At 55.2% G+C, this 27,549-nt stretch overlaps 2 protein-coding genes and 1 long non-coding RNA gene across 3 annotated transcripts; 2 read left to right on the top strand and 1 right to left on the bottom strand.

Annotated features, from left to right (window-relative positions):
* Nucleotides 1–31: 31 nt before the first annotated feature.
* CACTIN (cactin, spliceosome C complex subunit) lies at nt 32–12,040 on the top strand. Its single transcript, XM_043466092.1, has 10 exons — nt 32–322; nt 2,690–3,173; nt 3,694–3,789; nt 4,272–4,417; nt 5,247–5,409; nt 5,491–5,605; nt 8,984–9,176; nt 9,619–9,741; nt 9,821–10,101; nt 10,590–12,040. The coding sequence occupies exons 1-10, from the start codon at nt 150–152 to the stop codon at nt 11,078–11,080; spliced, it is 2,265 nt and encodes a 754-aa protein (XP_043322027.1). The 5' UTR covers nt 32–149; the 3' UTR covers nt 11,081–12,040.
* Nucleotides 12,041–12,073: 33 nt separating this feature from the next.
* On the bottom strand, nt 12,074–15,739 carry LOC122440217. Its single transcript, XR_006269067.1, has 3 exons — nt 15,204–15,739; nt 13,566–13,682; nt 12,074–13,070 (listed from the first exon to the last, which is right to left on the bottom strand). It is a non-coding gene; the product is annotated as an uncharacterized LOC122440217 (long non-coding RNA).
* Nucleotides 15,740–16,360: 621 nt separating this feature from the next.
* On the top strand, nt 16,361–27,217 carry TBXA2R (thromboxane A2 receptor). The gene is made up of 3 exons (XM_043466151.1): nt 16,361–16,496; nt 21,010–21,862; nt 26,478–27,217. Exons 2-3 carry the CDS (start codon nt 21,077–21,079, stop codon nt 26,721–26,723), a joined length of 1,032 nt encoding a protein of 343 aa, XP_043322086.1. The 5' UTR covers nt 16,361–16,496; nt 21,010–21,076; the 3' UTR covers nt 26,724–27,217.
* Nucleotides 27,218–27,549: the final 332 nt, after the last annotated feature.

The following is a 27,549-nucleotide window of genomic DNA, read 5'->3' as shown; positions in this document are numbered from 1 at the left end:
CGAAGTCCCCGCAGCATGGGGCGACAGGATGGGTTCCAATATCCCTGCTCAGGCGTGGGTGGGGCAACCAGGCACGCGCCACAAGCGAGGAAGGCCCCAGTCACAGGCCCCGGGTATTTGTGTCAGCGCCGTCGCCACCGTCCCAGCCGATGGGTAGGGATACACGCTCGCGCTCGCGGTCCGCTGGTCGCAGGGGTCGAAGGCAACGGAGCCGGAGCGGGAGTCGGAGCCGAAGTCGGAGTGGAAGCCATGGGCGGCGAAACCGGCGTCGCCGAGACGACGAGAGGCGACGCAGACGGAGGCGGAGGAGTCGGGAGCGCAGGTAGGGTCGCTGTTTGAGCCGCGCTAGAGGTCCAGCTCCAGCCTTTGGGGAGCTGAGAGCCCCTCGAGTTAGTCAGGGAGGGCTTCCCGAAAAGGGGGACGTCTGAGCACGTCGGAACTAACCAGGCAGCGATAGGAAAGCGAGAGGCTCCAGGAGCGAGGCGTTGGGGAATCGATGAGGTCGGAGAGGAAGCGGGAGATCAGATCGTGCAGGCTTGTGTACCGTCATGAAGCATTTGAGGTTTGTTTAGAGGGGAGTAGGGAGCTGTGGAGGATTTCGAACCAAGAAGTGATGTCTGGATTACCTTGCGCAATTCCCACTGGTTTTAGCGTGGAGAAGGGACTCAGCGGGACTGCAGGAGTGACAACAAGGAGCAGGAACGTATTAACAGTTGTCCAGGCTGGCTTTCTCGAGAGGAGGCTGTGGGAAGGTACCGTGAGAAAGTGGGTAAATTGGAGAGGGATTTCTGAAGTAGAAGTGACAACACTTGTTCATGGGGTGTGAGAGAAGAACCGTTGATGACAGTGGCAGGACTCGGACTTGTTGCTCAGCTTCCCATCTGCCCACAGCCCTTTTCTTCTGGAGATGGGGCACCTGACCAGACTTGGCTTGAATCTGCTTGAGTCTGCTCCAGCACAAGGGAATTAGCATGGAAATAGGGACTGACTCTCAGAGCTGGGTTCTACTGCTGGCTCAGCCTATAACTGGCAGTCCCTGCCCCACTTTCATCCAAGTTACATCATCTGTGTCCTCAGGATCTCCACGGGGGCTCTGGAAGCATGCACTGTCTCCCATCCCTCCAGCCTGTTCGCCACACCATAGCCAGGGTGGCTGTCGTCCACTGATCACCCTCTAGGTTTGGAAAGGTGGCTTTTACGTTTGAATCTCATAAGATCACTGCCACCCAGGAATTCCAGGAAGATAAAAGCAGTGAAATTAGTAAAGAGATGGTTTAAACCAGGATTTGGTAAACTACAGCCTGTGGACCAAGAATAGCTTTTACATGTTTAAATGTTGAGGGGAGGGGGTGGAATGGGAAAGACAAAAGAGTAGTACTTCATGACACATTAAAATTACATGAAATTCAAGTTTTGGTGTCTAGAAATAAAATTTTATTGAACAAACTTATGCCCGTTTGTTCATGTGCTGTTCGTGGGCCACTTTTGCCCTGTGATAGCAGAGTTGAGTTGCTGTGCCATAGACCATCTGGCTCGTCACAGAAAAAGTTTGCTGACTCTGGTTTAACATTTAATGTTGATGTTTTAGCAGTGGTTTGTGGGTAGCAATAAATTGTTATTGTCACCTATTGGTTTCTAAGATTTTAGTTATTCACAAGAATTAGCCGCTCTAGATAGGTCATGAAAATCAATCTCATTTATGAAGATTTGACAAAATTTGTAGTTTTTGTTTAATGCCAAATAATTGGTTTTCAAGGTGTAAATTTTTTGTCATGAGCTTAATGGGTGGAGCATTGGACAAACTAAAGACAGATTTAGTTGCTCAAAGGCCCCCAACATTAAAGAATCTATCCCCAGAGTTCGTACTTTGCCTGCTCTCCTCACCTGCCCCGTCAAGGCTCTGTATTCCCGCCAGTCTTACTCCTACCTGTCCTACAGAGCCAGGTAAACACCACCTTCTTTCTGTAAGCCCTCCCTGGAGACCTTGTTATTGTTGTTTAGTCGCTAATTTGCGTCTGACTCTTTTTGCAATCCCATGAACTAACCAGGCTCCTCTGTCCATTGAGTTCTCTAGCAAGAATACTGGAGTAGGTTGCCATTTCCTTCTCCAGGGGATCTTCCCAACCCAGGATCAAACCCATGTCTCCTGCATTGCAGGCAAATTCTTTACGACTGAGCTACCAGGGAAGCCCCCCTGGACGCCTTGGACAGAGCTTATAGTTCCCTCACCATCTGGCCCAGGCCACTGGCCCTCCCGCCCTCCCTCCCGTGCTCCCCCTCACTCACTCTGCTCCAGTCACACAGGCCTGCCCGATGCTGTTTAAATATGCCAGATGAATTCCTGCCCAAGGGCCTTTGCCCCTGCTGTGCCCTTTGCCCCATCACTCTCTCCAGATCTCCCCGTAGCTCCCCAACACTTCCTCCAGTGTCACCTTCTTAGTGAGCTCCTCTCTGACCTCTGCATGCCCTAATGCACTGTCACTATCCTAGTGGCTCATGGTCCCATCTAGTGTTAACACCTGTTGATGTGAGCCCCACAAAAGCAGGGACCATCAGTGTTTGGCTCACTGCCATGTTCCAGAACCTAGACCAGCTCCTGGCCCCCAGCAGGTGCCTGCCCAGTCAATGGCAATGGGACAGGTGACTGGCCAGCAGGCAGCAAGCAGAGCTTTTCGGGTTCCCTCCACAGGTCGGATTCAGAAGAGGAGCGGCCACGGCGAGGCAGGCAGAGCCGGAGCCCCCCTCCTGCCCACCGGCGCTCCCAGGACCGCTCCTCTCAGTCTGACTCAAATGATGAGCAGCAGCAGCGGGGCCAATGGGCTCGCCGGCAGCGGCGGCAGCGGACACGTTCCTGGTCCCCAGGCTCCTCGGCGTCCAGCTCCGCATCCAGGGACCACTCACAGAGCCCCCGGGAGGCAGCGGCGGCGGCCCTGAGTCAGCGACAGAGCCTGCAGGAACGCCTGCGGCTGCGCGAAGAACGGAAGCAGCAGGAGGAGCTGATGAAGGCCTTTGAGACTCCTGAGGAGAAGCGGGCACGCCGGCTGGCCAAGAAGGAAGCCAAGGAGCGGAAGAAACGGGAGAAGATGGGCTGGGGCGAGGAGTACATGGGTTATACCAACACCGACAACCCCTTTGGTGATAACAACCTGCTGGGCACCTTCATCTGGAACAAGGTGAGCCTTGGGCAGCCAGACTGGCTGCTTGCCAGTCCTTTCTGTCTTTTTGCTTCATGCACTGTTTACAGCTTATTTCCAAAGACGTTGTTTAGCATTCCCAGTGCACATGCTCAGGTTGTACCTGCCACTGACATTGTGTGCCCACATGAGCACACCCACCAGCTTCCAGCAGCTTCTCCTCTGATGACACTCTCCTGTAGTGTAAAATTTCAGGCCCTCCACCCACAGAACCAGCCTAACCTCAGGCAGGATGGGAGAACAGGGTCTCAGCATCACATGCAGGGTGGGATTCCATGGTCAGGACAGAGCTCCACGATGCTGGAGTGGACTGAGCTGATTCTGCAGGCAGCCGATTCCCTCAGCCTCACACCCCTCATCAGCAGAGCAGGTGCTTCGGCCTAGAGGGTCCCCAGCTGGTAGAGCAGTTATGAAGTGTGGGAGGCTGTGCTGGGTGTTCCCAGGGAGGGTGGTGGGAGGAGGCATCTGTCTCAGCGGGCTTTGTGGTTGGCCCTTCCAGGCCCTGGAAAAGAAGGGGATCAGCCACCTGGAGGAGAAGGAGCTGAAGGAGCGGAACAAGAGGATCCAGGAAGACAATCGTCTGGAGCTGCAAAAGGTGGGGGTGCCCCGGGGTTCCCTGCTTCCCTCTTGAGGGATCCAAGGGAAGCAGACAGAAAGTGAGTCTGGCTCACCCTGGCTTAAGTCCATGGGGACCTTTTTGGCTTTCGCAGAAAGTTCAGGGGAGATTGGCCTCAGGCATGGCTGGATCCAGAGGCTCAGGCAGTGACTCTACCTCAGCTTTGCTGGCCTCCAGGATTTATTCTAAGGCGCTCCCTGCTGGGTGGCCAGAGCAGCCCTGGCCACTAAAGCTACTGTGTCTCTAGCAGAAAGAGGGTTCCCTTCTGCCCCAGGGTCTGTCCAGAGCTTCAGGCATCCCTGGACTGATTCCTGTGTCCAGCGCCAGCCCACGGGGGCCAGGTACCAGGAACAGTACCCCTCCCCCAACCCTGGGGAACCCCACAGTCTGAGAGGATAAGGGCAGACCCCACGAGACCCCATCGTCTGCTGTTCCCCCTCACTCTCTGCACGTGCCCTCAGGTGAAGCAGCTGCGGCTGGAGCGGGAGCGCGAGAAGGCCATGCGAGAGCAGGAGCTGGAGATGCTGCAGCGGGAGAAGGAGGCGGAGCACTTCAAGACCTGGGAGGAGCAGGAAGACAACTTTCACCTCCAGCAGGCCAAGCTTCGGTGCTGGGCTCCCCACCCGCTCCTCCTCCTGGGCCTGCCCCTCCTCCTACTAGGACCGCCCTGCCCTACCTCCTCGTCCTCCTAGACCCACCCCTCCTCCTGCTCCTGGACGTGCCTCTCCTCCTGGACCTGAGCAGGTGGAACCCACCCTTGCTCCCCCCCCCTGCCCCCTTGGCCCCAGGCTTGCACCCTGCACCTCCTCAGGGTCCCTCCTGACTCACTTTCTGTCTGCTTCCCTCATCACTGCACTCTCACCCCTGAGGCCAGGTGCTGCGGGTGGTACAAACATATGGCTGAGTAGAGGGTGCCAGCCAGCCCTGACTGGCTAGGCCCTGGCTATCCCCAGCCTTTGAGGCGTCTTGCTCATCAGCTTCATCTATAAACATGGAAAGCGAGGCTCCTGAGATGTCAGGAGTTGTCCGAGGTCATGTGGGCTGTGTGAGCCTCAGGTCTGGCCCCTACTCACTTGGCTACCCACAGTCCCCAGGGGCTCAGACCCGCCTGGTTACAGAACTCTCTGGGGTTGGAACAGGGTTAGCCTCTGATGCCCGTCCCCATGTACAGCACTGAGGCTTTAGATCTTTCACCCGGGCTGTCCTCTCTGCCCCTCTGTCGTGGCCCACCCACTTTCTTCAGACCCCACCTTGCTCCTGTCTCTGCCTCTTTTAGGACCTGTGCCTTCCAACTTTTCTTGCTTCTCGGCCTGATACCGCCTCTTCCAGAAAGCCTTCCCTGACCACCACCCACAGCGGGCTGGGCTCCTCTCCTGGCTCAGTCCAGGAGGGAGGACGCACCCCTGGCTCTGACACTGCCCTCTGCTCCCTGGCAGGTCCAAGATCCGCATCCGGGACGGACGGGCCAAGCCCATCGACCTGCTGGCCAAGTACATCAGCGCTGAGGATGACGACCTGGCTGTGGAGATGCACGAGCCCTATACCTTCCTCAACGGTCTCACGGTGGCTGACATGGAGGACTTGCTAGAGGACATCCAGGTACGCCCTGCAGTGTGCCCCCGCCACCCCCACCACCTCCAGGCCCCAGCCCTGCCTTCACACCATCTGTGCCCCCTCCAGGTCTACATGGAGCTGGAGCAGGGCAAGAATGCAGACTTCTGGAGGGACATGACGATCATCACAGAGGACGAGATCTCCAAGCTCCGAAAGCTAGAGGCCTCAGGCAAGGGGCCAGGTAATGTGGGCCAGGCCAGCAGTGTCACACCTCTGGGTCTGGCAGGAGTGCGTCAGGTGGCTCCACAGAAGACCCCGATTCTCTGCAAGTCTCTGCTCCCCTCTGGGGTAGCCACAGCCTCACCAGGCCTCTCTGCAAGCCATCAGGAGCGGCTGGTGCTAAGCGAAGGGCTCTTCTGCTGGTGGGGGAGTCTCACCCAGTAGTGCCAAGGGCTTCCTTTAAACAATCACCTAGCGCTTGGTTTCTGTGGTATCAGCACCAGTGGGACTCTTCTGTTTGGGTGTTAAGTTTTCACTGGAGGCTCAATCTGTTTGAGTGAGAGCAGGACCCAACTCTACTTGGTAGGAACCTGTGCTGTGTGGAGGGCTTTTTTTTTGTTTTGGGGGTTTTTCTGGCCATGCCATGTGGTTTGTGGGGTCTTAGTTCTCTGACCAGGGATCAAACTCATGCCCCCTGCAGTGGAAGCTCCAAGTCTTAACCACTAAGGAAATCTGTGTTCCTTTTTAATCGCTTTTCTTTTCTTCAAAATGATTGCATGCATATAATTGCAAAGAGGACAAGCTCTAAAGCAGTGTCTCACCCCACAGCACTGCTGACATCTGGGCCCAGACCATTTGATGTGGGCCTGTCCTGGGCCCTGTGGGGTGTGGACAGCCTCCCTCCCCCTACCCACGCAGTGCCAAGAGCCCCTAGTTGTGACAATCACAGATGTTCCCTGTATGGCCCAGTGTCCCCTGAGAGGAGGCAGGTTCAACTCTGGTTGAGAGCCACTGGCATAAAAGCTTGTCAGCAACCACCGGAGCCCCACCGTTCCTGCCCCTTGAAGCCACTGGCTTTAACTGCATCCAGCTCCTGGGGGCCTTGAGCCTGTGTCGCTAAGCTCTCAGCTTCATATCTCGCTACCACGGCGGCTGAGGGACAGGCGTCCTCTGTCCCCTGAGCGTGTGTAGATGCTGCTCAGACGGGGTGGTTGGGGCCATTTCCTTCCTTTTAGGAAGAGGAGGAGCATCCTTTATCTTCAAAAGTGGATTTGTGTTTCTCTCAGCCCTCCTCTCGAGGCGCATCCTGTAGTAAGTCCCAGAGAAAGGAAGGGACTCTGCCATCAGTGTGTGTCCAGAGGACTTCTATGGCTGCAGAGCAGTTAGGACCAGTTAGAACCTGCTGCAGGCCCCGGTTTCTGTCCCTGGTCGGGAAACTAAGCTCACAGTACGACCAAAAAAACCCCCAGAAACAACAAAGAAATGTCCAGAAACGCCTGCTTGGTTGGCAGAGGTGCTGGTTGAGAGGTGCTGCAAGGCCCTTGGACTGGATGACAGCCTGGGGCGTGGCTCTGGGGGCACACCCAGGCCAGCGAGCGAGTAGCTCGGCCACCAGGGGTGGTCAGCAGCCTCCCTAGAGCCTGGGTGTCCTTCTCGTGCGCAGGGAAAAACCTCCCGGAGGGTTGCCAGAAGAGAAGTAAGCACACGGTCGTCAAACATTCAAAACAGCATCTACCTTTATGGAGTTGATGCCTCAGCTCAGGACCATGGAAGGCATGGGAGATTTTTCACCCATGACCCCACCTTCCGCTTCACTCCCCAGGGGGCGCCAGACACCTGGGAGGCTCCCATCCAGCCCCTGCCCCCCTCCCTGGGCCCTTCCTCCCTGTTCCCCTGAGGGTGGGGTTGTCCGCCACCACCCTTCTGGGGCTTCCTGCCTTCGAGCCAGCAGTGGAACCTTGCTTTCTGCGACCCCACGTCTCTCTTTTCTATGGCTTGGCCCCGCACCCTCCAGTAACTTCTGGAGCGAGGCAGGAAATTGTTGGTGTCCTACATGTCAGGAAGCATTTCCTGTCTCCTTACCGGTGTTTGCTGGGCTGGGGCTGGAGCTGGGCTCTGGGTGTGTTCTTTCTGAAGCACAGCCCTGCTCCAATGCTGTGGGAAAGTGTGAAAGGACATTGTGCCAAGTGTCTGTCCCCAGTCTGTACCCCCACCCCGTTTCCAGAGCTCCCTGAGGGCCTGGCCCCTGGCCCCTCCTGGCCCCTCCCCCCTCCCCCACCACATCGGTTACCCCTCTGTCCCCTTTTCCCCTTGTGTGTTGTGGTTGGGGCCCCAGGTGGCTCCAGGTGTCCTCAAAGAGCAAGTGTGTTTGTTTTCTTTGGGCCTGATTTCTGAGAGAGGAGGGGAGCTAAGAGGTGTGACCCCATTGTTCCCAGAGCCCTGAGGATGGCAGCCTTCCCCCTTTCCAGTTAAACCAGCCTTTTCCTTTCCTTTCTCCTTTTCCTTCTCTTTTTTTTTTTTTTCTTTCCTGTTCCCCCACCCCCAGGCGCACTGCATGTGGAACTTTCCCACCTGGGGATTGAACTAGTACCCACTATAGTGGAAGCATAGTCTTAATCACTGGACCTTCAGGAAAGTCCTCTTTTTTTTTTTCTTTCCCCCTCCTGTCACCTCCGCTTCTCTCCTTTGTAGCTAGGGAATCCTTACTATACAATAGGGTGTGCAGGAGAAAGTGGGTCCTCGGACACCCTTGTGGCCTCCCCAGTTCCCCACCCTGTTAAAGCCCCCAGAGGTCCTTTAGACAGTGGCTTAGCGCCTGTGGCTTCTGTGGATTGTTAAGTTTTCACTGGTGGCTCCATCTGTCTCAACAAGCAGAGGCCTGGCTTCTGTCTGAGTCAGTGCAGGACACGGCCCCACCTGGCTGGGTGTGAAGGCTGCTGCCAGATTCGGTTTTGGTCCCGTGATGTGTGTGCACCTGCGACAGACCACAGCCAAGCTGCTGGTCCTACAGGTCCCACTGAGGCCAGTGCTGCTTGGGAGCCCAACTGCTCGTTGTAGGGTCCCACGTTGGTTGGCTGAAGGGACTCGGGTTCTTCTTGACCCTGTCTGATTAACTGTGACCCTCTGTCCACTGGCAAGGGTTAGAGAAGCCAGCTTTTGAGCAGGGAACATGAGCTGGTCGCCTGCCCTACATTCACCCGGCGGCTGTGTACTGAGCTCCAGCGGAGTCCAGCACAGTGCTAAGCAAACAGCAGCTGAGGTCCCTGCCCTTGGGAAACTGAGAGTTAGGCCCTTAGGCCAAGGGAGTAGGCTGGTGACTGTGGAAGGCCTCTCAGTGGATGGGACGTTGTCTCAGGACTGAGGATGGCTGGGATCTAGGAGGCCAGCTTCATGGGGAAGAACTTACTGCTGGTGGGAAGCTTGCATGGCATGTGCAGAGGCCCTGGGGCTTGGAGGGAGGGTACACAGCTTGCTCTCTGACGAGCCACAAATAAGGAAGCCAGCCAGTGTGAGGGACAGGCTGTCAGTCAGCCTTTGCCTCAATATCTGGGGCCTCTCAAACTTGAGGGGTTAGGGCCTGGGCCCAGCCCTTATCCAAGCCACCCCCACCCCACTGTAGGTGAGCGGCGAGAGGGGGTCAATGCCTCAGTCAGTTCCGATGTGCAGTCAGTCTTCAAGGGGAAGACATACAGCCAGCTGCAGGTCATCTTCCAGGGCATCGAGGGCAAGATCCGGGCTGGGGGCCCCAACCTGGACATGGGCTACTGGGAGAGCCTGCTGCAGCAGCTGCGGGCCCACATGGCACGTGCCAGGTAAGCGGGCGGAGTCTCACTGGGAGTCCCCCCACCAGCTCCCAGCCGCCTTCCCGCCTTCCCGCCTTCCTTCCAGCCTCCACTGAGCACTTGGTCTTTGTTTTCCTGGGTCAATAGACATCACGGGAAGCCCCGGAGGCCACTGCCTCCCCCATCCACAGGCCCCACACTCCCAGTGTTTGAATTCTCTGCATGCTTGGGACCACTGTGTAAACACAGTTCCTGTCTGCCACGGAATGCAGTCACTTCTAAATTTATCCTCTTCCTCACCAGTCCGTGGTCCTTTTCCAGCCCAGGGACCTGCCCCCTCCTGGTGTCTGCCTGTGCTGCAGCCCCTTGCTGCCCTCAATCTGGTCCTTGCTGCAGATTGAGAGTCATGAGAAATCTTGGGTAGGGGCCTTCCCCATGGGGCTTCCGGATGACCGCCTGGCCTGCCCTGCAGGCTCCGCGAGCGGCACCAGGATGTGCTGCGGCAGAAGCTATACAAGCTGAAGCAGGAGCAGGGCGTGGAGAGCGAGCCGCTGTTCCCCATCCTCAAGCAGGAGCCGCCATCTCCCAGCCACGGGTAAGTCCTGGCCTGTCTGTCCCCACTCCCCAGGACCCTCTCCCGCCGCTGGCCCTGCTCAGCCCAGCCCTCTCCGCAGCCTGGAGCCTGAGGACCCAGCCCCAACCCCACCTGGGCCCTCGGAGGGCGGCCCTGCGGAGCCGGAGGCCGAAGGGGCCACACCAGCGGAGGGTGAGGCAGACGGGGAGGCGGTGCTCATGGAAGAGGACCTGATCCAGCAGAGCCTGGACGACTACGACGCCGGCAAGTACAGCCCGCGGCTGCTCACAGCGCATGAGCTGCCGCTGGATGCCCACGTGCTGGAGCCCGACGAGGACCTGCAGCGCCTGCAGCTGTCACGGCAGCAGCTTCAAGTCACAGGTGCGCGGTGGGGGCGGGGCAAGAGGTGGGGCTTCCCTGTTTATGGGGTGGGCAAGGGCGGGACTGCCCAGCGTTGGCCTTGAACCCGCTTGGATCCTCCTCCACCAGCTCTCCTGAGTGTCCCTTTGTTCACTTGCTCGCTCGTTTGTCCCAAGGACATGGGGATGGTGGTATTTACTTCCAACACCCGGCTCTGCTCTGAGCTCCTTACATGGCCTGTGGGCCAGGGCCTGAGCCTCGCAGGCCAGCCATCATCCCTGGTACAGAGGAGAAACTGCCTTGGGAAGACTGGATCCAAGGTCCCCTTGTGGGCCTCTACCTACCAGGCCCTTTGGGCAACTTGGCAGGGGACACGTGGGGTTTGGTACCCACCTGGGAGGACAGGGGGCGCAAGGCAGGCAGGCCGGGAGCGAGGAGTGACAGGCACGGGGCCCGAAGTGGGGTGTCCGGGGTTCCAGGTAACGCGCCCCCCAACTCACCCCCTGTAGGTGACGCCAGCGAGAGCGCAGAGGACATCTTCTTCCGGCGAGCCAAGGAGGGCATGGGCCAGGACGAGGCACAGTTCAGTGTGGAGATGCCGCTGACTGGCAAGGCCTACCTGTGGGCAGACAAGTACCGGCCGCGCAAGCCGCGCTTCTTCAACCGCGTGCACACGGGCTTTGAGTGGAACAAGTACAACCAGACGCACTACGACTTCGACAACCCACCACCTAAGATCGTGCAGGGCTACAAGTTTAACATCTTCTACCCTGACCTCATCGACAAGCGCTCCACGCCCGAGTACTTCCTGGAGGCCTGCGTGGACAACAAGGACTTCGCCACGCTCCGCTTCCATGCTGGGCCACCCTACGAGGACATCGCCTTCAAGATCGTCAACCGCGAGTGGGAGTATTCACACCGCCACGGCTTCCGCTGCCAGTTCGCCAATGGCATCTTCCAGCTCTGGTTCCACTTCAAACGCTACCGCTATCGGCGGTGATGGCCGGGCCCCCTCCTGGAGCCCCACGACCCAGAGAGGGCTTGTGCAGAGCCAGCAGCCTCCCCTGGCCGGGCCTGGCCCTCACAGGGCGCCCCCTTCCCTGCATGAACAGGTCCCACTTCCCTGCGGAGCCTACCTGGGAGAGCTGAGGGGACGCACACACTGGAGGGGCTGCTAGGGGGTTTTCAGAGCCCAGGGGACCTGGCAGGTGTCGCCAGACCTCGGTCCCTGGGCTGACGCTGAGCCCCAAGCGAGAAAGGCCCCACACCGGCCATCTCAAGTCAGGGCCTCAGGGCTGGCAGGGTACTCACTGGCCCAGGACGCTGGCGGGTGGGTGTGGGACCAGCGCTACCCAGGCTCCAGGGCCTTGAGTGCATGTTCCCCAAGAGGCCATCCAAGGATGTCTGAGCTCTCAGGTCCCCCAGCTCACCCCCTGTGCTGGCTGGGGGTCAGTCTCTTCCCCATGGGCACAGAGGTCCCATTACTGTCCACTGTCAAGTCTAGGAGCAATATCCTTCCATAGCTGCCGCTCCGGGGGCGCCATCTGGCCTGAGCATTCTCCTGTCCCTTAAGGCTGCCACCCAGAGCCACCTTCCTTGTCCCTGAGTCTTGGATGGGGACAGTGAGAGTCTGACAGGTACAATCCCTCACCCAGTCACAGACTGCCAGTGGGGCCCCAGGCTGGCCCCTGCCCTTGCCCCGCCCCAGAAACAGGCTGCTTTTTAACACTTTCTTATGGAGACATTTCCAGCCTCAAGTGGGAAGAAGCCTGAAGGGCCGCCTCCACTCCTCAGACAGCCTGGTCCAGACACCTTATTTCATCTGGAAATATGTACATTTCAGGTTGTTTCTCTACAAAGATTTTTTTAGGTGGGAGGAGAAAAATCTTGTTTATTTTCATTTAATTGGTCTACTTGTGAGAGTGCATGTTTTTTTAATAAACATTTTATTTTAGAATAATTTTAGATTGTCAGAAATACCGCAGAGGTCTTCTCGCGTTCCCGCCCCCCACGCCCATATCCACACCCAGCTGTCCACATTGCTAACATCTTGTGTAACCACAGCACATCTGTCAGAACTAAGGCACCAAACAACTAAGACCTTTTGAAAACAAGTACAACCCCTAAAAATAGTCGATAACGGTTCCCGAGGAAGCTCCTCGTCAGCTGAGGGTTTCCTCCATCTTTGCCCCCACCCTCACCCCCCAGAAGGAGGGTGCATTCCTAAACACTCCAGGGGGCGCTTGGTGCTCACCTAACCCAGGGGTCGATGCTCAGCGATGTCTAGGGACAACTGGTTGTCAGGACCTGGGGGACTCCTGGCGTTGGGGATGGGGGCTCCACACCCCACCGTGCCCAGGACGGCCACCCTCAGTGATCTGTCCCTAGGTCCCCAGCACTGAGACTGACACCCCTAGGTCCCCCAGTCGTCTCCCCACCCTGACTTAACTGTGTCCAGGAGCCTCTGGTTCAGCTCTGGCCTCCACTGATGTGGCCCGCCCCACAGGTTCTCATACGTCAGTGGACACGTTCTAGACAGCAGGGCTTGGGGATTCGGGGGTGAAGTGCACGTGGTCAAGGGGCACCCACTCCCCACTGCGGGCCCTGGCCCACCCAGCCAGCCTGGTCCAGGTGGAAGAATATCCTTAACGGCAGCATGAAGACTCCATCCATCCCCTTTGGGACCCTCCATGGACATCACTAATCAATGGTTGATTGCCAGAGCAATCAGCATCCTCTGGGCAGCCACTTCCCGTTGATCCCTGGCCTGCTCCACCGTCAAGGGTGCAGGACAGGCCCTGGAGCAAGGTCGAGTTTTGGGCAGAGCTTGCTCACCAGATGGGTGGGGCCCTGTTCTGTTCTCAGCATGCAGGCTGTATGGCTGCGATGACCTGGCCTTTAGCAGGCGTTACTCAGAATTTCACACCAGCCGTACATGACAGCATTTACATCCATTTGGGGAACAGACTCAGAGGCCCACGTTTTCAAGCCTAGAAACCAGCAGTCAGAGTTAGAATCCAGCCTTCTCCAACCTCCCATTTCCAGCCTCAGGTTCCCCAGCTGCCCCGAGAGGAGTCCTCCCAGCCCCAGCGTCTCGGTTCCTCCTCACTTTGCTTCTGCAATCCAGGTGGCCTGTAGACCCCAAGGGAGGCAGTAGCTCTGGGGGAGGGGAACAAGGTGGCCATGTCCCCAAGTTGTTGGGCACGTGTTAGCAAGAGCCCCCAGTCCAGAGGGAGGAGAGCTGCTCCAGGCAAGGGGTCAGGCTGGGGCAGGAGAGGCACGAGGTCTAGGGGTCCCAGAAGGGACTCTGAAGGTTCCCTGGGGGACGGCTATGTCAGGCCTGGGAGGACTGGGCTGCCGGACAGAGAAGGAAGTTGGGCCTGCCTTGCAGAGGAAAAGGCAACAGGTGCTTCCAGGGCAGGGAAGTGAAGTGAAATTCAGTCAGTCATGTCCTACTCTTTTTGAACCCATGGACTGCAGCCTACCAGGCTCCTCTGTCTGTGGGGATTCTCCAGGCCAGGATGCTGGAGTGGGTTGCCATTTCCTTCTGCAGGGTTTCCAGGGCAGGGCTGATGCAAGTCCAGGTGCTGGGCTCTAGGGCACTGGGGAGGCATAGAGGGTAAGTGAGTTGGGTGGGACACAAGCTGAGTGTCAGGAAGACCCATTAGGCAGACTGGAGGCACCACAGCACCCAGCTGCCCCAGGACCCAGCTCCTGCCCAGTGTCCACCCAGCGTCCTTCAATTGCCCCCAACCCCCACCTCAGCCTCTTCCTGCCCTTGGCTGAGTGTGAGACTAAGAATAGATGCTCCCTGACTCCCAGCGGAAACCATAGCCCCGGGAAGCCGGTCCTGAGCCTGACCTCTGTTCCCACCATCTGCCACCCCCCACCCCCACCCCACAGACCATCTCAACGCTTCTCATGACCCCCATGTGCCCTTGACCAGGGCCAGGGCAGAGACCAAGAGACCAGCCTACAGCCTGGGAGGTGGGGGAAGTGCAGAACTCACGGTCAGATCCCACCTGCATGTGGCCTTGGACCCAGCCTTCCTACCCTCCAGACCTCAGTTTCCCAGTCTATAAAATGAGCATTTTTGCCCCATGCTTTGCAGAGTCCTGCTGTGACCCAGGCACTTGCTAATCTCAAGTCAAGTGTGTTTATCTGACCCCTGCCCTGGCTGTTTACCAGAAGGAGCACTGTCCTTTTATCTCAGGGCAGAGGAAGTAGGAACGGAAAAATCCTCCTCCATCTCAGCCCACCCCCCCCCCAATTTGGAGCTCCAGCCCCACATCCTCTGCCTTCCTTACAGTCCCCTGAAGCCTCATGCTCTCTCTTGCTTCCAAAGTTTTGCACGTATAATTTCTGCCCTGTCTCTTGGACATGTGGAACTCCTATGCATTCCACAAAGCCCCCGTTCTCACAACCTCTGCCCCATCCCCACTCCAGGATGCCTTTCAGACTCACCTCCTGGGCCCCCCTAAGCCCTGTCACTTCCTTTGGCCCTGCCCTGAACGCAGGAGGCTGGGAATGTCTGTATACAGCTTTATTTTTCTCCAGCCTGGGGGATCTTTGAGGGCAGATGTGGTTTACAGTCTACCTGGGGCTCACAATTGTCCTACCATATGGGCTGGGGCAAAGAGTTTCCCTAAAGGAAAGGCTGGGAGGAACAAGACTGTCTCCTTTGATGTGGGGGGCATCAAGGCTTTACAGAGGAGAGAGCCTCAGAGCCAGGATTCTCCCAGATGCATAGGAGTTGGGGAGACTCCTTGTCAAGGAAGAGGAGTTAGGGTTAACCTGCTGAGGACTCAGACAATGGTATGGAACGGAGGAGGGGCCATCTGGAGGGATGGAGAGGCCAGAAGGATAGTAGCTGGACCCAGTAGAAGGGAGATCAGGGCCAGGGCAGGAATCCATCTTTCTCACTCAGAGCCTGTACTGGTGTGCCCCTCCCAGGCCCCCGAGGACTCGGTGGCGTGAGATCAAGGCCAAGGCAAATGGGTTCTGGCCCACTCCAAGCTGTAACCCAGGGCCAGTGAGGCCCAAATTCACCCCTCTATGCCCCAACCCTGCTTCCCATGCATCCTCGAAGGCCAGTCCCAAACCCGTGGACCCCCTTCACTCACCGGAGGCCCAAGGACTGCGGGCAGGAGGGACCTTTAAGAAGCTTCTCACTTTCCTGCACCACCGTCTGGGCTCAGCCTCCACACCATTGCTCTAGTAGCACCTGGCTGCTCACCCTCTGCTTTCACAGCTTTGGGCCAGTGAGACCCTGGCCCACAGCCCTGAGTGAGCCACGGGGATTTCAAGGGGGCCCATCCTGTCTGGAAGGTCATTCCCCCAGCTTCCAGCTCCCTGCCTCAAGCGCGATCATTCCTGCAGAGACGGGCTCTGGGGAGCAGAGGGAAAGCGTACCTCCCCACCCCCACCTCCGGGGCCCAATGCCAGCCTAGGTGCTCCCACGTGCTTCCCCTAGACTGCAGCCGCCCACAGCCCTCCCGCTCACCCGCTCCCGGGAAAAACTGTCTAGGCAGGCTGCCCACGAAGCATCCGGCTTCAGAGTGCGGTCCCTCTCCCCTCTGAACACTCCTGCACCCCCACCCCCAGCCCTGACAGGGGCCTCAAACAAACCCTACACTGATGAAGCATCTACTGAGGGCCAGCCACCCCTCAACCACCACGCACCCCGCGCTCACCAGCTCTGAGCTCTGGGCCCCGGGGCCGGGGTCTGGGCGCCCTGGGGAGCTGACCCCGCCCCCGCCCTCTCTCAGTCCGGGGTGCTACCCAGACGGTGAATAACGCGGGGGCCTGGCGGATAGAGCGGAGCCGGAAGGGGGCCTAGCTGGGGCCGGCTTGGGGGAGGGGGCGGGCGGAGGCCCTGAAAGGGCGCTGGCCAACCCGGCAGCCGCGCCCCTGCCCCTGCGTCCCGGGATCCCCCGGACGCCCCCTCCCCCAGGAGGCCGCGCGATCTCCCCGGGGGCGGGCTGGGGGGCGCCCCTTGACCCTCAGCAGCCAGGCCTGGGCGGGAGGGGCGTGGCCAGAGCGGGGAGGGAGGGACTGATGCGAGACAGACTGAAAGACAGACTGAGCGAGACTAGGGCAGAGACTGGATCCAGCTACAGAGCGGAGCCCCCGCTCCGGGCTCTTTTTAGACTCTGTAGGCCTCCCTCCAGGCCGAGAGGGGACCTCGTCACCTCTCCTTCGGCCCGGGACCCCGCGCCGCCACGCCCTCCATCGGTGCCCCGGCGCGACGTAGCAGCGCGGGAGTCCTCCCGCTGTGACTCGATTTCCCCAGGGGCCCGGGAAGCCAAGCCGCCCCGCTTCCGCCTCCGCACGCCCTTCCTGCCGCCAGGCACTCACGTGTGCTCCAGGGCCGAGGACGGCGCGCCTACCCTGTACGCACCCTCGACCACCTTCAGGTGAGAACTGTTGGCCCTGAGGTAAGGGGCGGGGCATGAGAGTGGGCAGGTGTGGCTTGGGTGTATCCTACGGGCGGTCGGCGCTGCAGTGGGTGTGTTCCCGTGGGCGGTGACAGCTACTAGGTGCTGGGTGTCCAGGGGCACTCTTGAGCCTGGGTGCCAGTCTCGAGTGCTGCCTGCCCTGGGCACCTGCTGGCTAGTGTGAGCAAGAATGTGCTTGTGTGTGGATTCCGCTGAGTCTGGGCCAGGCCACTCCGTGTCCTGTGGCGTTGCGGCCAGAGACAGTGCCGGGGCGCTGGGTATGGCTGCGAGTGAAAGCACACGCCTGGTTGGTTGTGTGTCTGCATGCACACTCGGAGTTGTGTCCATCACTAACCACTGGCTGCCTGGCCTGGATAGGTCCTGTCCCTCCATCATCCATCTGTTCCCCTCGCCAGTGGTGAGCACTGAGAGGATGCCCATTGGACAGATGAGGAAACTGAGGCTCAGAGGGACCGCATGAGTCAGGGCCAAGGCTCAGCTCTAACCGAGACAGGCTGACTGGGGTGGGGACCTGGTTGGTGTCACAAACAGGAAAAGTTCCCGGAAATTGAGCCTTGTGGTGAGGGGAGGCAGGGGTGGGTCTGGGAGCTGACAGGGGCCCTGAGTGTAAGTGTTTGTGTCTGTGTGGGCGTCTGTGGCTGCACAAGGGCGTGCAGAGGGTCCCTACCCTAGGGCGTGCAGGTGTTCACCAGGCATGACCCGGAACCAATGCGGTGACAGGCCTGGCCCCTGCATGTTTGTGCCAGAGGGTATGATCCTTGGTCAACTGGGCAGCATTAGAGGACTTAGGAAATGTGGAAATGGACTGAGGTCATACAGTGCATCAGGGCTTCCACCTGGCTGCTCAGTGTGTGCAGCCAGAAGACAAGCTGTGAGCACAGCCAGGAAGCAGGAAGAGTGCGGGGCACTGGGCAGGGGTCGGGTGGGGTGTGTGTGTGTGTATGTATGTGAGTGAAGACTCAAAGTCTCAATGGCAAGAGCAGATCGGGCCTGGGAAGACCAGCCTGAATGCTGGTAGGCAAGTCAGTGGCCTTGTTGTCCCCATTTCACAAAGGGGGCAACTGAGACTTGGCAAGGTCGAGCCCCCACTTGACAGTGGCAGATCGGGGGCTCCAGTCCGAGCTTGTCTGAGGTCACTGTCGCCCCTCTGGGGGGAGACTGGATGGGCCCCTGGCGTGGGGACAGGCAGGCAGGCCAGGGGGTGGGGTGTTGAGAGGGAGAGGGACTTGTTAAAAAATGGATGGCTTGCGGAAGCAGGAGGAGGAGAGTGGGCAGGCAGTGACAGACCATCAGGCAGAGGAGGGGCCCAGCCCTTGGCATCCAAAGACCACAGTCTGCCAGGGCCACTGTGGTGGTGGTGGTGGGGGGGGCAGCCTGGTTCCCATGCCCAGCTCAGCGCCCAGGCCTCTGGGACAGTGGTGGCTGGAGCCCTCCCAGCCTCCCCGAGGTGAGCTGAGGGAGCACTGAATGTCCATCCTGCAGTCCTGCAGAGAGGAGCCAGGACCCAAGAGAGAGAGATTTCTGGAACTCAGGACCAGCCGATCAGAGCTCTGGAACCTCAGCCCCCTTAAATTCTAGACGCTTCAGGCCTTTGGGTTCCTGAAGTGGGACCTTGTTAGAATTCTAGAACCAGGGACTCGTTAGAATTCCAGAACCCTGGATTTTCCAAGTCCAAACTTCCCCCACTCTCGGGTTATAGGATCCTTGGGTTTGTCCAGCAAATCTGGGGTCCATGTTTCTCATGAGGCACAGAGACGGTGAGCGATTCTCCCAAGGGCCACACAGCGGTGCTTCTGGACCTTGGAGCCCTCCTGGTCAATGTGGGAGGGAAGGGGAGGCGCTGCCAGTGCCCCTCCTGGCCCGCTTTCCTGGGGAACTTGAGCCGGCTGCTATCACCTGAACCCCTGGTTGGGGGACTGGAAACCGCATGCTGGAGCCAGAGGAAGTGGTGCCAGTGTCCAGTCTCCCCGAGGCCGGGGCCCTGGGCTCACAGCGTTTGTTCCCACATATGGGAAGTGTGAAACACACTCGGGGCCTCTGTCCCTGGGTGCATGAGCTCCTGCACAAGAGTAGGGGACCCTGGGGCCATGAGATGCGGGAGGGGCTGGCAGTCACTCCAGGGTGAGGCAGGGGCAGTGACCACAGACACAGCCCGGTCCCCGAGAATGTTTAGAAACAACACATACCAGCTCTCGAGGGAGGGAGGGAGGGAGGGAGCACCCTGTCCCAGGGGGAACTCAAGTGCAGATCAAATCTGAGCTAACAACAAGCACATCCCCTCCCCGGAGTGGAGGTCTCGCCCAGATGGCCACACACCATGGAAAGGCCCCTTCCCACCGTCTCTCAGCTTTCAGCTTCTCACTCGAGGCCCCACCCCCACCAAAGTGGCGGCAACCCAGCCTGGGAGGGAGGCTCAGAGGAGCTGGCCATCAGGAGCTGGATAATTTATGAGGCTAGATAAGGAGCTGCTGAGATGAATTAAAGAGATGGGGAGTGAGGTGGGGTGCAGCTAAGCACACTTGCTCCTGAGGCCGGTCACAGACACAGCCTCGGGGCTCATCATTGGCCCCATTTTATCGGAAGGGAGACTGAGGCTCAGAGTAGGGACGAGACTCCTCCAAGGTTCGTGACAGGATTCATGGCAGTCATTTTAGAAAAATTCTATCCCTTTTTGGCTGTGCCTCATGCAACCTTGGCAGTGAAAGCATGTAGTCTTACCCACTGGACTGCCGGGGAATACCCTAGAAATGGTGACCCTCCACACCCACCTCTCACCAGCCTCTGCCTGACTGCAAGGCTTTTGACTCATTTGCACACATTTGATCTCCGATCAACTCCAGCTATGCTGTGTGACTTTGAATTAGTTACTTAACCTCTCTGTACTTCAGATTCCCCACCTCCGCAAAATGGGGATCATAAGACTCCGAGCTCTCATTTCAGGGGACCCTGAAACGTTCGATCCCTGGTCAGGGAACTTGATCCCACATGCTGCAACTAAGACCTCGTACAGTTTAATTAATTAATTGGTAATAAAATAATACTGTCGTGGTGGTTTAGTCGCTCTGTTGTGTCCGACTCTTTTGCAACCACATGTAACCCACCAGGCTACTCTTTCCATGGGATTCTCCAGGCAAGAATACTGGAGTGGGTTACCATATCCTCCTCCAGGGGATCTTCCCAACGTAGGGATTGAACCTGAATCTCCTGCATTACAGGCAGATTCTTTACCACTGAACCACCTGGGAAGCCCAATAAAATAATAATAACTAAATTTTTTTTTAATTAAAAAAAATAAGTGGACCTTTCTGGGCTTCAGCAGCCTGGAACCTCCATGCCTCCCACCGTCCTGCCTCCCCACCTTTGTCCACTCTGATCCTGCGGCCAGTGGCCCCTCACTGCTGGCAGAAGCATGGTTTGTGAAGTGCATGCACACCACATGGGAGGCTAGCCCCATGGGTGACCCTGTGCCCTCCCAGCTGTATCCTTTTGGGGAACTGAGAGAAGACTTGTTTTTAAATTATTATTCGAATATAATTGCTTTAGAGAGCTGACTTTTAAATGATGTCATTTTATTTCTCCTCAAACACTGGTCAGTTCATCCACACCCCAGACAGTCAGACCCACACGTCTCTCCAATTTTCTCTCCCAGCCCCATACTGGGTAGTTCATAGCCCATTACCTCCCAGCTACTGTTTATAGCCCGTCACTGGGGACCCAGTTGCTTCCAGTGAACTGGGTTTTTTTTTTTTTTCCCCCAGACTGGTACTGGATTTCAGGATTTATTTTTTATTAAACAAAAATGGGGGGTGGGGAAGGAGTCTAGATGATTCTAACATGGGAGGAAGGATGTCCCTAAAAGACCAACGGGGTCGGGTCTTCCCCAAGGCCTTCATGAGGAATTGTGACCTCAAGGCTGACCACAGAGCTGGCCTGGGAGTCAGCGACCTCTGGCCGTCAGCCAGTGGCTCTCCCCACACTTCATGTGTCCTGTTTTACAGCAGTTGAAATCTGTCCTGGATCCTTCATTCCATGAAGGACTCAGATGGATGACCCCCCAGGGAAACAGAAGTTTAAAGAAGAAAAAATTATTTGCCTGAGGTCGCATAGTTGGTGTCAGGGCTAGAGTTCAAACCCAGAGCTTCTCAACCCTTCTCTGCAACCTGGCCGATACTAATTGGTGTCTTCCAGGGTTCCCAGAAGAGGGAAAACTGATTCTTGCCCTTGAGGGTCACTGAGCCTGGGGCAGGACAGAGTTGGAGCTAGTCATCCTCGTAATTGTAATAGCAGGACTACTACTAGGAGTAGTAATAGTAATGCTTACTGAACTGGGAGTGAGATAAGTGAGGAAGGACTTCTTCAAGGAGGGGAAATTTGAGCTGGGGCATTGAAGTTTGTGTAGTTCACTGGGGCCACTCAGATGAAAATGTAGAACGAACCACCAAAATCTTCTCTGCCGCCCGCCTCCCCGCAGGTGTCTCTGAACCACCACCAGCCTTGGCCTGATGAAGTGGTGACCCTCCCCGCTATGCTCCAGCACCATGTGGCCCAATGCCAGTTCCCTGGGGCCCTGTTTCCGGCCTATGAACATCACACGGGAGGAGCGGCGCCTGATTGCCTCCCCATGGTTCGCAGCTTCCTTCTGCCTGGTGGGCCTGGCCTCCAACCTGCTGGCGCTGAGCGTGCTGATGGGCGCACGGCAGGGCAGCTCCCAGTCTAGATCTTCCTTCCTGACCTTCCTCTGCGGCCTGGTCCTCACTGACTTCATGGGGCTGCTGGTCACCGGCGCCATCGTGGTGACCCAGCACTTCGTCCTCTTTGAATGGCAGACCGTGGACCCTGGCTGCAGCCTTTGCCACTTCATGGGCGTCATCATGGTCTTTTTCGGCCTGTGTCCGCTGCTGCTGGGGGCCGCCATGGCCTCGGAGCGCTTCCTGGGCATCACCCGGCCCTTCTCAAGGCCCGCGACTGCCTCACAGCGCCGAGCCTGGACCACAGTGGGGCTGGTGTGGGCCTCTGCGCTGGCGCTGGGCCTGCTGCCCCTTCTGGGCGTGGGCCACTACACCGTGCAGTACCCCGGCTCCTGGTGCTTCCTCACACTCGGCACCGACCCGGGGGATGTGGCCTTCGGCCTGCTCTTCGCACTCCTCGGCAGCGTCTCGGTGGGGATGTCCTTCCTGCTCAACACCATCAGTGTGGCCACCCTATGCCACGTCTACCATGGGCAGGCGACCGCCCAGCAGCGCCCAAGGGACTGCGAGGTGGAGATGATGGTGCAGCTCATGGGCATTATGGTGGTGGCCAGCATTTGCTGGATGCCACTGCTGGTGAGTGGCGGGGATTGGGGCGGGGACTCCCTGGGCCTGGGTTCATCCTGATAGATTCACAACCCTCAGGTTCTCATTAGCCCAAGAAAATGTGACCCCAGGGTTCAGGGGTACTCCCTTGAGTGAGACACAGATAACCCCAAACTGGGGGCAGGACTGGGGCAGAAGCAGTGTCCTGGGACTGAGATGCCCAGGGAGGGGCTCCCAGGCTCTCCCCACCCCAGGGGGGTATCAGAGAAGACTTTCCAGAAGAGGGTCATTGGAGCTGGGGTTTTGAAGGAAGAAGAGGAGTTTACCTGCTAGATGAAAGCAGGGAGGATATTCCAGGTAGAATCACTGAATCATTTCTACCTTGTGCCTAGTTCTGGGCTGGACCCCAGGCTTTCAAAGATTTTTCCTGAGTCAGGTGAGTTTACTGAAGTCCTTCCACTGATTAATATATTTGGCCTTTTGGAGTTGTTATTTTCCCATTTCTGATTCGATCTGGACAAGTCTGAAGACCAGAATCAGATACTTGGTTTCCAGCCCATATCCAACAAGGACTTACCATGTGACTCTGGCTATGGGCATCCTTCTTCCAGCCTCAATCAGTTCCTTAGAATTTAAAAGAAGAAAGTGTTAGTTGCTCAGTCATCTCCAACTCTTTGTGACCCCATGGACTGTATAGCCTGCCAGGTTCCTCTGTCCATGGAATTCTCCAGGCAAGAATACTGGAATGAGTAGCCATTCCCTTCTCCAGGGGATCTTCTCGACCCAGGGTCCAGGGATCAAACCCGGGTCTCCTGCACTGCAGGCAGATTCTTTACCATCTGAGCCATGGGGGATGGGGATGATTTAAAAGGTGTCTGCCTCTCAGAGCGACTCAGGAGGAAATGAACTCATTCATCCATTTGTTTCTTCAAGAAACATTGACTGAACAACCAGCATGTTGCTGGCTCTGGTCTAGATGCTGAGCAGGGAACAAAAAGGACAAAAACGCTTGACTTCCTGGAGCTCTTTGATCATGGTGGTGGTGGTTTAGTCGCTAAGTCGTGTCAGACTCTTGCAACCCCATGATCATGGGGAAGACAGCAAATAAACAGTGCATAAATAAGTGAAATGGTAGATATTAGGAAGTGATAAGGGCTAAAACAAAAACTAAATCTGTGGGATAGGAAGATTGCAAATTTGGTTGTGCTTTGTTTTGCTAAATGTTTTTACATGTGCCAGTGGTGGGCAAAGAAATAGAAGGAAGCATAATTTTTTGTGTGTAATATGTGAAGCTGCAGGCATGACGGGCCCCGGGGGAGTAAAAGTTATGGTATGATGCTTCTGGCTGAGCAATGTGCTTCTGAAACTCAGTCCCTGGGGTGTCCCTCCCAGGTCTGTTTTCATACAGCTGAGACCGTTTCTATTTTTGTTTATTATAATTATTATCATTATTATTTATTGAGCAGCATCCAGAGGATGCCTGTGAGCACCTGATTCAGGTTTCCCCCTCTCTGCCTACAGCACTTCAGGGCTCCCATCTCCCTCAGGAAAAAACCCCAAGTCCTCCTGCAGCCCACAAGACCCTGCAAGACCTTCTCCATCCCCTCCCTGCCCTTCCCTCCTCCCTCTCTCCCCCTTGCTCACTCTGCTCCAGCCACACCAGCCTCCTTGCTGTTCCTCCAACATGCCAGAAATGATGCTGCCCCAGGGCCTTTGTATGTGCTGTACCCTCTGCCTGGAATGCTCCCCCAACCCCAGATCTCCACATGAATCACTCCCTCACTCCTCTATGTCCTTGCTCAAATGTCACCTTCACCAAGAGTTCCCTGACAAAGGTCTGCCTCAGCATCTTCCTCATCCCTGCCTTCCAGGCTTGACTGTCTCAGAATACCCCCAGATGACCCCTGCCCTTCTCTGAACCACTGGAGCTGAGACTTTGAAGGATGGATAGGAGATTAGAGAGATGTGTGTGTTAGTCACTTAGTCGTGTCCGACTCTTTGTGACCCAATGGATTGTAGCTCACCAGGCTCCCCGTCCATGGAATTTTCCAGGCAGGAAATACTGGAGTGTGTTGCCATTTCCTTCTCAGGGATCGAACCTGGGTCTCCTGCATTGCAGTTGAATTCTTTACCATCTGAGCCACCAGGGAAGCCTGAGTGGGATATTTGTTGTTGTTCATTCGCTCAGTTGTGTCCAGCTCTTTGTGATCCCTTGCACGCCAGGCTTCCCTGTCCTTCACTATCTCCTGGAGTTTGCTCAAACTCATGTCCATTGAATCGATGATGCCAGCCAACCATCTCATCCTGTTTCCCCCTTCTCCTCCTGCCCTCAATCTTTCCCAGCATCAGGGTCTTTTCCAATGAGCCAGTTCTTCCCATCAGGTGGCCAAAGTATTGGAGTTTCAGCATCAGTCCTTCCAATGAATGTTCAGGGTGGATTTCCTTAGGATTGACTGGTTTGATCTCCTTAATAGGAGATAAGCTGCCAGATAAAAACCAGGAAGGCGTTCTAGGTAGAATCACTGAGTCATTAAATGATTCCCAAGTCCCCTTTGGCAGCCAAGTTTTTCCTAAAAGGCCATATAGTATACCTTTTAAACACTGTCTCTGTGACAACCACACAGCTCTTCTATTGGGGTGTGAAAGCTACCTGGAAATGACTGGGCACGCCTGAGTGCCAAAAGGACTTCATTTATGGATTCAGAAATGTGAATTTCATGTAATTGTCACATGTCACAAAATATGCTTTCTATTTTTTTCTCACCATTGACACATGTAAAAATATTCTTAGCAAAACAACAAACTAAAAAGGCACAAATAAAGCAAACAAAGCACAACAAAAACAGGCGGCAGGCCAGAGTTGGCCCATGAGCCAACTCATGCTCCAAAACCTCCCATGGCTCCCTGTTGTCCCAGAGGAAAGGTCCACAGACACTTCCCTCCATCTCACTGGGGAAACTCCTATTCTCCATCTGATTACCTCTCCCAAGCCTGGCCCAGCGCCTCCTCTGGGCTACAACAGTGCCTCCATCCCTGCTCAATCACACCCACCCCTACCACTGAGCTGAAACCACCTGGTCATATAAGTAGAGCCTGAGTCCATTGTAGCCACTGCACTGTCCCCAGAACTGCCCAGCACACAGTAGGTGCTCAGGAAACAATTGTAATGTAGTAATTCAATACAATATTAATATTAATCATAGTATAATTTTAATTATGAAATATACCCATTATAATAATTTGTATTAGAATTAATATATATAATTATAACAACCATGATATAATTGTTAAATACTATATAAATATACTATAATTATATAGTATGAATTAATACTTAATAATTATATCAATCATATATCTATATATTATACAATTGTTAAATACCATGTAACATATAACTATAATTATATGCATTCATAATTAATTATATCAATTATTATATAATATATGATTATATATTATATAACTGTTAAATACTATATAACATATAACTATAATTAAGGGGTTTCCCCAGTGGCTCAGCAGGGAAAGAATCTGTCTACAATGCAGGAGGTGCTGGTTCGATTCCTGGGTCGGGAAGATCTTCTGGAGAAGGGAATGGCAGCCCACTCTAATATTCTTACCTGAAAAAGCCCATGGGCAGAGGAGCCTGGCAGGCCATAGTCCATGGGGTCGCAAAGAGTTGGACATGACTGAGCAAAACTATTATAATTACATATTATTAATTAATATTTAATTTATTGATCATTATATAGTATATAATTGTTAAATACTATATAGCATATAATTACATATTATTTAATATTTAATAACTATATTGACCATTATATAGTATATAATATATATTATATAATTGTTAAATACTATATACATATAACTATATGTTATTAATGAATACTTAGTAATTATATCAATCATATGTAATACATAGTCACATTAAAATTATATATTATATAATTACATATATAATTTTAAATACCATATAATAAATAATATGGTTATAACTAACAATATATTATTAGGTAACTATATTATTCTATATTATATTCTATAATTATTTATAAATTATTGTGTATAATAATTTGTATCTTATATTACATATTGTGTAATATTAAATATAAATCCAATATTTAATAAACTATATTAAACTGATTTACTATTTTTAACATAAAATTATTTAATACAAAATTTTGTCAGAATTTTATAAATTTTAAATTTCAGAATAATGTAAAATAATAAAATAAAATAACAAAATTTAATTATTTAATATAAATCTTATACCATAATTTGATATATTATTATATATAGTATATATATTTGATATATGTAAAGTTTGTATAAAATATGCATTTAATAGCATAATAACACTGGCAGTCACAGTGATTCCACCTGTTCGCACCTGCAAGTCCTCTTTGTCCACCATGTTTAATCATGTCCAGGGGAGGAGCAGGAAAAGTATGCTATTTTGCAGCCACATCAGCTGAAGTTCAGAGAGGTCAGGCAGATATCCTGAAGGTCACACAGCCCAGCAGGGACAGAATCAGCACTGGATCTCAGGGGACAGCAGGTGGCACAGGCAGGTGCTGGTGGAGGGCAGGGCTGGCTGCCAGCCTGGCCCCTGGCTGACTGCTCTGGCCCCCGGCAGGTCTTCATCGCCCAGACGGTGCTGCAGAGCCCGCCCGCCATGAGCCCGATTGGGCAGCTGTCCCGCCCCACGGAGCGGCAGCTGCTCATCTACCTGCGAGTGGCCACCTGGAACCAGATCCTCGACCCCTGGGTGTACATCCTGTTTCGCCGGGCAGTGATCCAGCGCTTCTACCCTCGCCTGAGCACCCGGTCCAGGTCACTGTCCCTGCAGCCCCAGTTCACCCGCAGGTCAACGATACACTAGGTCCTAGGCTGGACATAGTGGCAGCTCTGGAAGGACAGAGCACCCTGCCAGAATGTCCCTCACCAGACCTTTATCCTCCCTGTCGGTCGCATCTGTCTGTCCTGATGCCCAGGAGCCAAGAGTGCAGCATAGACAGAGGGTTTGAACAACAAAATTGTGTGCTATCTTCCATCAGCCCCAGGGACCCCCCCCCCAAGTCTTCCCTGACTCCCCTTTCCAAAGCCCTTCCCCTCTCTCAGCCCCTACTTTGAGTCCCCTCCCAACTCCAGAAAGGGTGTGACGGTGCTGGGCAGGTATCTGGAGGAAATCAGACTTGTAAGCCTCCCCTTGTAGAAATCCTCCAGAAATAGGTGGCTCTGACCCCTGAATCTGACCTGCTTACTGGGGTATGGTTGATTCCCTTTGACAGCCCAATTTGAGAAGGCTCTGTCTAGAAAAATTGAATGCCAACAGACCCCCTCTCTTGCCAAAATATAATCTCCACCTCAGCTTTATTTTCCTTTGGCTCTGAAATCATCCAACATTGAAGTTTCTGGCGTCAAGATTCCTATCCAGCCCACAGCTGCTGAGCAGAACTGGAGCTGGGGTCGGGGAAGCCCCAGCTGAGCAGAACTAGGGTGGGAGTGGAGGAAGCCCCAAGAGGTGGGGCTGGCTCCTCACTCCTCTCCCCACCCCCTTTATTGAGTCTTCCCTGAGCATTTCACGGTTGAGATCTCCTGGAATCCTGCCTGCAACCCCAGGAGCGGGTTCTGGGTTAAACCCATTTAGCAGATGAGGAAAAGAGAGGACAAGATAGATACCTAGAGACCATGGGGTACACGCCTGC

This window comes from Cervus canadensis, chromosome 4 (assembly GCF_019320065.1).
Source record: "Cervus canadensis isolate Bull #8, Minnesota chromosome 4, ASM1932006v1, whole genome shotgun sequence".
In the NCBI taxonomy this organism is placed as follows: Eukaryota; Metazoa; Chordata; class Mammalia; order Artiodactyla; family Cervidae; genus Cervus; species Cervus canadensis.
Note: the sequence above shows the minus strand (reverse complement) of the source record. Positions and strands in the feature narration are given on the sequence as shown.